Raw genomic sequence first — 10,016 nt, 5'->3', positions numbered from 1 at the left:
AAATAATAAAAAATTAATTTAATAAAATTAAATTAAATACCATTTTATGATTATATGTAATTGTTGAAAAGAGTTCATTATACAGTAAAAAAAACTGATATGCAAAATGAAGAGCATATATAATAACTAGATACTTGCAAATAAGAAATAAAGTAGAATGGACTAAGAGTACTAAGAAATTACAAAGTCTCTACATTATTGTTTTTACTTCTCCTGCTTGTTTTATAAATTGTGGGTTTCTATGACAGCTGTGTGTTTGGCGCCACCCTTTGACTTGGAGATTTATTGTTGCTGTTTGCTAACATAATAGACGCAGTCAGCAAATCTCTGCTAAATGCTTCAGAGTGTTGGTGCCTAGACCGTAGGAGGCAAAAACAGACGTTTTTGTTTATTCATATTTCAAGTTTGATTGTGGAACAAAAAGCAGGATTATAGATTTGCTTTTGCAGGAGCAAATCTATAATATAGTAAGTAATGTTTACAAACACACCAGCCGTGACATTTCACATGCTGCTAATGTTGAGGTCCTTCCAAATGTCACTGCTGGAGTGTTTCATCAGCTGTAAAACACTCCTTATCCGACACAGATGTCATCCTGAATCTTCAATCTGAGAAGGGTATCATGACCCTGAAATGTTCACCAAATTAAAACAATTACAAGCAATATTAGGAAAATAGAATTCAATTTTCTTACTGGCTGCCTAAAATAATCCACATTCTACATCTGATTGGCTGATCAAGCTCTCACAACGATTTCCATCAGCAGAAGCTGCTGGCTTTCAAGGCAGCTAAGAAAGAGAAATTGTATCACAAACCCATGAAGAAGAAGCGCAGCCAACATAGAGCCAAGGCCTAATCACTGTCATGAGATTTGATTGAAATAAATGTTTTTGATTGTATCATGAGCATGTGCATGCTTTTATCAATTTTTATGTGAAGGTTCTCCTTACTTTGTCGTTCCTTCTATGCAGCGATAACTACACAATCATCCGACAGCCTGCGCCAGATAAACCAGTTGGAGCTGCTGTTGCACCGCCATCCAAGATGGGAAACAGGATGGTAAGAATTAGTCTTTCAGACACAGTTTGGATAAATTATGTTATGCATATGTTATGAAAGTGCTTGAAAGGGACTGTTTATGTTTTTTAAGATAGTTTAACATAGCTTTTCACAACCACAGGAATAAACAATTAAATGAGCATTTTCACTTCACAGCAGACTTCAATCCCAAGTGTTTTTCATGTCAGAGTCCTCTCAAGGAAGAAAAATAGCACTATTAATACACACACGCATGCACACGCACACACACACACACACACACACACAATGCTTTCAACTATAAACCTTTGACCACATGCAACAAGTGATTTCTGTTCTTCTGTCAATTTATTTACTTCTATCACTAACAGGTGCTTTACTGTCATTTAAAAACACATTTTTAAAGCTTCATATGTTGTTCCACTGGCCACTAAATGTCACCTGTTTCTGAAAACTATTCTTGTAACTACAGATTGTAAATTCCTGCATGGACAAATGACCAATAGGGTTGTATTTGGTTGGTGGAGAATCGCACTTAAGCAGAAGGATACTGCAGTAGTCATGCTGACTGAAATAGGCATCGTAAACATCGCAGCCCTTAAAAAAAAAGATGAGACCAAGAGGAAACCAGATTCTGTCACCTCGCAATCTCAAAACCTTTAACCCTATTTGAGCTTAAGTCGTGAAGTGACAAGTGACATCTCTCTCTCTCTCTCCTTCTCTCTCTCTCTGCTTGATTGCACCGGTCCCCTTAAAAAGCAACCGATGGAAACTCAACTTTGGTCAGAGACCGAGGTGGGCAGTGGCGTTGCTGTCCGGCTCAGCAGTGCCTAGACGTGACCCCAGTAGACTGCCAGTCTCCTTACTGCTTCGTTGCTCATGACTCCACCGCCACCTCCTACCATGACCTTTGACCCCGGCCCAGGAGAAAGGCGCCACCAATATGATGTAATTTCTCCTCGACGTGGGCCGCTGGTCTCAGCTGAAATGTGACCCTGGGAAAATAAATATGTGCGTTTGCTTGGTGGAACAAAACAAAGGTTAAATTAGAGAAATGTCTACCTTACATGTCCAGTGACATACATAGTGACATAATTTCAGTTTGGTAAAGTGCATCACAGTTACATACTGCTATTGCTATTTTGTGACAGCTGATATTATTAAGAGATTTGATCAAAGATAAACCTTTTTTTTATTAGAAGCAATTTTTTAGATATTTGATGGATGCGTTTACTTGATAAATACTGATGGCACTTTAATGACCTACCCCTGTGGGAAAAAAGGAAGCCTTTAAAGGGATACCGATGTGCAGCTTGCTCTCTTTGAACTGACTAAACTTTCTCCAGCCTTTTCCAATCTGCGCTCAAAGCATTCGCTACTCTCTGTCCTGCCCACCTGTCAAGTTGCATCAGCCCTCAAAGAGCCGGAGAAGAACCATGCACCATGACTTGCCTTTATTTCCACAGCCTCTAAACTGTTTCTCACAGTCATATTCACACCTCTCTGAGATCTAAAGAGACCACAGAGAGGTCTCAGACAGGCAGACCTCTCTGTGTTAGACTGCCGTAGCTTATTGTCAAAAGGAGACTCTGGTGTGTCTAACGTTTCTATACGCCCCAGGAGATGACTTTACATCTATGTATCCATCCATCTGCCCCTCCGTTTGTCCCATCCGTGCATCTGTCCGTCTATCCATCTACCTGCCATAAATCCAATGTAACCTTTTCTTTCTATACTCTAAGAACAGACTGAGTGAGTTTGGCAACCTTGGAAAACGGAGTCTGGAAAAGTATGGGATTTTTGCATGAAAATGTGTTGAAATCACATGCAACCCGAGGACCAAGTTCTGTTGAAGGCATCTCTGTGTGGCAAGACAGTTCACTTTTCTGCAAAAGCTTCTCTTTAAATGTCACAAGCTACAACTATCTGAGAAAGAACAAAAAAATACTGTGAGGTTTTGGGATGTTTACAAATTCAGATTGCCTTTTTCTTAGTGATTCAGATTCGTGTTAGCAGGGAAATGACACACCCCAGACTGAGCCTTACCACTGTTTCAACACGCCGTCTATCCCAGCGTAGAGTGTGTGTATGTATGCGTGCGTGAGCGTGTGTGTGAGCGTGTGTGTGTCTTTGACCGTCTCTCTGGTGCATCACTTTCCTTTAGTTCACACCCACACAGTTTCCCTTTTGACTTGAGGTCTAGCCATTCTCCTGACCTCATCATTGTTACAGTCAAGCGTAAAAGGATCCAATCAGCCATGATCTTCAGATTAAACCTCACATTATTGTAATTGAGAATAATGGTTCCCATATCGGTTTCAGTCCAGCTCTGAATTGTATTTATACATATGTGGAAAGAGAAGGATCCAGGGCTCAGAAGTTCAGAGCACACAGGTTGGGTTGGTTTCACATTAACTTTTTTTTTCTTTTTTTTTTTTTTTACTGATTCTCCCACCAGAGCTGTTTATCTCAGCAGATCCTCCACAGCTCCTGCTCCACTTATTAATGCTGTCCTTGCACAGTCTGTGTCAGTTTAATAGGTAAGAAGTTGTATCAAACTCCTTCCCTTCCATTTTAAGATTACGGATTAAACAGTGCTCTGTGAGAACTTCAATGTTTAAGACATTATTTTATAACCCAACTCCACACAACAACTTTCTTCCCAACCTCTCTGCTGTGATCTTTGGTCTTCATGAAACCGCCTGTTTCCTAACGTTCTCCATCCAAGCTCTGAGGCCTTCACTGAATAGTTGTAAATGTATTGAGAATAAATTACACAAAGGTGGACTATTTTCACTCATTAGGTGACTTCTAAAGGCATATGGTGTAGCTTGATTATATTTAGGGCTGTAAAAGTAAAGAGAAGTGAATAAGAATGCATGGCGCAAATTTCAATTTTCTATGTTGAAATATTTTTGGAAGCTCCCATCCCTCCCAGTTCACGATTTTGCAGTACGTTGTCCTTACCAATAAATCCAGTTACATTGTCGTTTGTGGTTTCGATAAATATCAAAAGGTTTCAGCATTTTTGAAAGGTACTGTGTGTTCAGCTATGTGGGACACACTTTGCAACTAAGTTTTATAGCGACGTAGGCCCACTTTACATGCAAGCTTCAGCTACACACGTAGGATGAGAATACCGCAGCACACAATATGGAAACAACATGTCTGCAGCACAAAACAGATCACTGGAAAGCCCACCCAAAGCTGGAAGCCTTTACCCTCGTCATTACCGAAAAACGGTGCTCCTTGCAGCTGTTTATTTCTAGGGGCAGCAAAAGCTCCCAGGCATGTGCAGTGCCGTTTTGACAGCATAGTTAGAAAGTACTGATGAAAGCGGAGAGGCTCAAAACGCTCTGCCGCTCAAATTAGCTGTGAACCAATCCGTGCCGTCACGGCCCCCCTGCAGATTCTGTTGCAGCACACCATAAATGTTCCTATGTGAAGCCTCTTCATGGCTCCAGCAAGCCTCTACACAGGGCAGAGGAGAGCATCTTTTTCTTGCTGCCACGACTCACTGCTGGGTTTTCCATCACATAAAATACGTCTCGTGATTTTATGCCAGAACAAACTACCTTCATGCTTTCTTTATCCTTACATGAAAATTCTCATGTTTTACTCATCAGCTAATTAGTGTCTGTAATATTTTAGTCTCCAGTCACAGTCCAAGTCAAACAATTTGGAAGAGATAGAGCCAATCTATGCTGATGGAAGGGAGAGCTCCATGCTCTCTTCACCTTCGCTAATCTGGTCTTGTGTACACCACTCACACTGATACTCCTTCTGCAGATTCAGCTGCTGAGCGTGTTTGTCTAGTGAGGTGGAGAGACATACATAACCATAAAGCTGTCTCCATACAGACACATTTTTAGCGCTTCCTTCTCCTCATATTGTCCTCTCCCTCTTTTTTTCACTCGCACTTTTAGAATCCGTCCATATACACTAAACTTTTATAGTAGACTATAAAGCCCAACCTCCTTCTCCTTTGGAGCTACTTTACTGCAGCCAGAGTTATGACCGACACACAAAGTAAGATTCTGCTCAAGTTCTCCAGATGTCTGGACTCAAAAGCAAAACAACAGGATAAAGACGAAAGAGCTTCCCTTTCTCCTTCTTACCTGAGAGAAGTTCAGCCCGTTAAGAGGGTGACACTGCTCCTCAACCTGCTCCACTGCCCCCGTCTTCTTCCTCATTCGTTCTGCCTCTTGAGCCAAGAACAAGTCCAACACCGGAGTCCCTCTGGACCGGACGTCCCACTCCGTCAACGAGTTTACCATCAGCATCACCCACACAGGCCTCTTCCTCTCCCAGTTCCCTGCGATGGCGTTGAACAGATAGTCGGCGTACAGGCCACGGCCTCTCTGGTCCGCAGTCATCCAATAAGGCATCATGTGTTTGACGTAGTCCAGGTGGCGTTTGAGGCGACGGTACAGGTCTCGGGGCAAAAGGGTCTGCAGGTTTTCTCCATGGGGGAGCAGCTGGCAGCTCGTGAGCTTGGAGATGGTCAGAGGATCTGTGAGGTCCAGCTCAAAGAACACGTTGCTGCTGCTTCGGAAGGCTTGCTTGGAGCTGTTGGGGATGAAGTCCCAGACTCGGGTGTAGGGAACGTGGATGGTACCAAACAAGTAAGAGGGTGGCTGAGGAGGTGTGCGGTTTATCCTCCACAGGAAAGAATTCAGCTCGCTTTGCTGTGGAAAAGGAAGAGGAAAACCAAAAGTATCACTTTAGAGACCAGTTAAGCTTACATTAAAACTAGAGCTGAAGAAAATTTTTTCTGAGCTTAGAAAGACAAAAAAAGAAAAGAAAAAGAAACAAAAATAAAAACGGGTTTTTGTTCAGTAACAGAGAATTGTGGATTTGAAAGAGTTTATAGCGAGGCCTCCGGAGTTGTAAACAGACCCTCGTGTATTGTTGAGGAGCATACTTCTGTTGCCAAAGCCTCTTTTCACCCTGTGTAGCATTTTCGAGGCAACAGTGCAAATATAATGCGGCGTTGAAGCTTACAAAAACAAAAAGCCGAAAGAAACCTGCTCTCCATTCTGACCTCACTGTGATACTTTTGTTTGTGATGTTTTTTGCACTCGCCACAAGACAGGAGATGCGATGCTGACAGTCCTAAACACAGCATTGTGTTTTTCTGTGGTTTCCATAACAGGAAGCATTTGTCTGTTATGCTTATATTCATAAAAAACAATGTCACAAAGGAAATTAAATAATCACAGTCATTTTAAATAAACATCAGACCGTGTTGCATTTGAAATATGTTTCTTGTTAAGAGCTCGGCGAATGTGTCGTGCATGCGCTACGGCTTTGATGTTGGCATTATTCGAATATGAAAAAAGAATTTGCTTCTCTAAACAATATGAAGCTGCTGGCCACCGACGCACACTGTAATCATGCGACGGAGGGGATGAAACCCATTACAGTAAAATAAAGTTATTCTTAGAAAATGTTTACCTCTACAATTAAATCAAGAAGATTTCCCTCATCTGCGCTCCAGCCATACTGCACACTGCCAAGTTTGCCTTTAAAATTTCAAATAGCAGCCAAAATGAGCAAAGACTTCTTGCGGGATGTTCTCTTTAATTAATTGCAATGAGCATCCAGTATTTTTCCTGGCAGTCTGCTGCAAGGGCAAACTAAACAGAGCTGCTATGGTCTGGATGATTTCATTACAACGGTTTGAAGTCTTTGCAGATAAGCTGGGATACTTAAGAAGAGTAGATTTAGAGTTTTATTTCTTTTTTAATATTTTCCTTGTCAGGGTTGGATTTGTAAATTCTCGCTTCATCGTATTTCTGAGAAATGGGGATAGAGTATTTTTGTTCTGAGCGCCAGTGCCAGCCCAAGCAGTTTGAGGACCTAAGCAGAAATCACTTTGGGGCCAAGCTCCATTTGAGTCCACCCTCCACCACAACACCACTGACTATATTGTCCAGTATATTGTTCAGCGAAATCAGTGGCTTTCACCAAATTCCATCTTAGGACTTCAAACTGCAGGTTTACTTTAATGCAAAACATGTTGTGTGAGCGCTGACACCAGGGCTAACTTTAGCTACGACAGGCAGCAACAAAACAGATGACGGGATTCAGAGCCAAAATAAGTAAGTCTACATCTGCCAAAAGTGTTCATGTATGTGTACAGTCATGATTGATTCAGTCATGATTGATTCAGTCATGATTGAAATTTTGTTCTCAATGTCTCAATGATTACTGATGGCAACGCATACTGTTATTTCATAAAGGTGACATTTGAAGTACCCATTCATTTAGAAAAATGTGACTAATTTGGAATAATTACTTGAAAAACCTCTAATTAATTGAACAAAAAAGGTGTAGTGCAGTGCCTTACACAGACTGATGTTCTTAAGCTTCTATTGCAAATATTTATGATGACAATGCTTAATTTTTCATAAGATTGGACTATTACAAATTAACAATAAAACACATTTTTAACATAGAAATTTGGGTTTAATGAAGTGCATGTTTATCACCTGCTAAAAGGTTGCTATTTTCAAAAGATATTTTTAATACGACAAATGACCCTCATCGAATGCATATTCTTTATGACGTATCATTTACTCAATAAGACTGAATATATGTATCCAAGTTTGATATATCATTCATATCCAATCTCGCTCCTGTTCCATCTTGATCTTTTCACAAATAGTTGACATATGCATACAATGTTTTCTTGACTCAGGCACAAGCAGCATAAATTATTAAATAATCTTTAAATGATGACTTGGTTAACACAAATTTGTGTGCGTTTGTCAACATGTCCAGTGTGTAGCATTTTTTCCCCAAGGTCCCGACACAAATAGAGCGGTGGCAAATATTGGAAATCCTCAACAATTGAAAAACAAACATGTAACCAAATATAAGGAGGGATAGCTTCAATCATTTAGTTCAATCTTCCATGTGAAAAGTAAATGTGTTGCGGAACATATTTAAGAAACTTTAACAGTGCCAGACAAAAATGTAATGTAGTTTTTAATTGTGGTAAAAGTGATAAATATTGTCAAGAAAACATAAAGAAAAGGCAGACCTTTCAGATAAAATACAAAAAAAGAGGACATTTTGTAACTTTTTTGCTAAAAAGAAAAGTTCAATAAACAGTTTAGTTTTAAAAGATCATAATTTCCTGATTCGTATTACTTATGTTTGCTTTAAAAGGTTAAGATGACTTTTAGACACGGAAAGTGTGGTCGTGCTTGACTTATAACCGACAAGAGGAGAGATCCCCTCTGCTGAGGCAGTGCTGACTTTTTCTGGAGAGCCTTGACGCGCGGTGCTCCTTTTTATGAGGGTAATTACTCCTAATGCAAAACAGAGACCACTGTACTGACGCATACGAATCACACAAAGCGCAGGAGCACGAAGTCTTTACATTGAACTCTAAAAAACAAAACCATTTTTGAGACATAACGATATAATGACATAATGATAATAACCTCACTGCAAATACTTGGAGAGCGATTTTCAAGTGTCATACACCTGTTTCTGAGGTGATGCTTTTTATTTTTCTTTTCTTCCTGTCAGCAGCAAAAAGAAAAAAAATAAGCGTGTGGGATGTATGATTAGTGTTCCTCTGCGCACATAGGAAAATCTTTGAGTTGCCCTATAATAACCTTTATTTGTTTAATAAGCCGCACACTGTGTTTAAACATGACCACTTCTGAAAGGTCAATGAAACTTTTCCAAATGAAGTTAAGTCAACCGTGGGTGTTCTCTACTTTGTCACATAAACAGCCGTAAAGTTGGCAAGCGCGTAGTTTCCTTTGGCAAACCCGCTCATTGGGAAGGCCGAGATCTATACAATCCTATAAAGAATCTTTTTATATTTTTACATGTGTATAATAATAATAATAATAATAATAATAATAATAATAATAATAATAATAAAAGAAAAATAATAATAAAATAAAATATGATAATAATAATAATAATAATAATAATAATAATAATAATAATAATAATAATAATAATAATAATAATAATAATGGTTATTAAGAATATTGTTAAGAATATATTGATTATAAATTGTATATTTGGTTCAAAGCTGCAAATCTTTTCAAGTATTAAGGCATCAATACAATAGATTTTTGAATAATTACTCTTTGTGCCGTTCAGCTAAAATGTACACCTATTATTCGAAGTTAATTCTAGTTTTTCCAACATTCTCCAGACTGTTACAAATGCAAACAGAAAACAGAAAAATTGTCTTCTATTTTTGCTAGTAGGGCTGCAAAACACACGTCTGTGTATTTTGCCATGGACTTGTTTTCTCAGAAGCAAATTATGTAATGAGTCTAATAAAAGGACGCTTCTGCGCAATAAAGTTCCCCCAATAAAACTCACCGATTTCGGTGGGTCGCACTGCCTCGGTCTGCCCGTACGCCCTGCGCCCCAGGGTGCCACAGTTTGCAGCAGACCGCCCAGGAGGATCCAGCTGAACACCGGCGAGTAAAACATCTCCACGAGGTGACAGGACACTTGTAGCACAGAACTTTTTTTTTTTACTCTCTCTCTCTCTCTCTGTCAGACTGCGTCCTCTCCTCTTACGCTCTGTGCTTTGAATTAAGAGTAAAAAAAAGAAGCGCTACCGGTGGCCTCTGGGCTCACATGTGCAGCTCGGTTGGAGCACCATCCCGCCTCTTCACGCACTCCGCCTCTGAGTTTGTTTTGTTTCTGTCTGCAGTTTTTCTCGTGTCTCTTCGCACGGTGCGCTCCGGGGGCACGAGCTGAAAAAGTCTTAGGGAAAAAGTTTGCGCTGCGCGAGTTTGGACGGGGGCGAGAGAGAGAGAGAGAGAGAGAGAGAGAGAGAGGTGGAACGACATGAGTACACCCCTCACCCCTCCACAAGATTAAACACAAAGTATGCATACACCACCACAGCCCCTTTAGAGAGGAGTGAGCAGCAGGTCCGGAGCGGAGAAGGACATGCGTGCGTGAGGGAAGACCCTAAAGATAGACGC

At 40.3% G+C, this 10,016-nt stretch overlaps 1 protein-coding gene across 1 annotated transcript in view; it reads right to left on the bottom strand.

Moving 5' to 3' along the window:
* Positions 1-9,810, bottom strand: part of trabd2b (TraB domain containing 2B) — an 82,796-nt gene extending 72,986 nt beyond the window's left edge. Inside the window, exons 1-2 of the mRNA XM_008406984.2 lie at positions 9,400-9,810; positions 5,157-5,726 (exon numbers count right to left, since the gene is read on the bottom strand). Of these exons, the coding sequence (XP_008405206.1) occupies positions 5,157-5,726; positions 9,400-9,513 (684 nt within the window). The 5' untranslated portion in view covers positions 9,514-9,810. The remainder of the gene's footprint in view (positions 1-5,156; positions 5,727-9,399) is intronic.
* Between the last annotated feature and the right edge of the window lie 206 nt (positions 9,811-10,016).

Source organism: Poecilia reticulata, linkage group LG4, assembly GCF_000633615.1.
Source record: "Poecilia reticulata strain Guanapo linkage group LG4, Guppy_female_1.0+MT, whole genome shotgun sequence".
Lineage (NCBI taxonomy): Eukaryota > Metazoa > Chordata > Actinopteri > Cyprinodontiformes > Poeciliidae > Poecilia > Poecilia reticulata.
The sequence above is the reverse complement of the archived record's forward strand: the minus strand, read 5'-3'. Positions and strand labels throughout refer to the sequence as shown.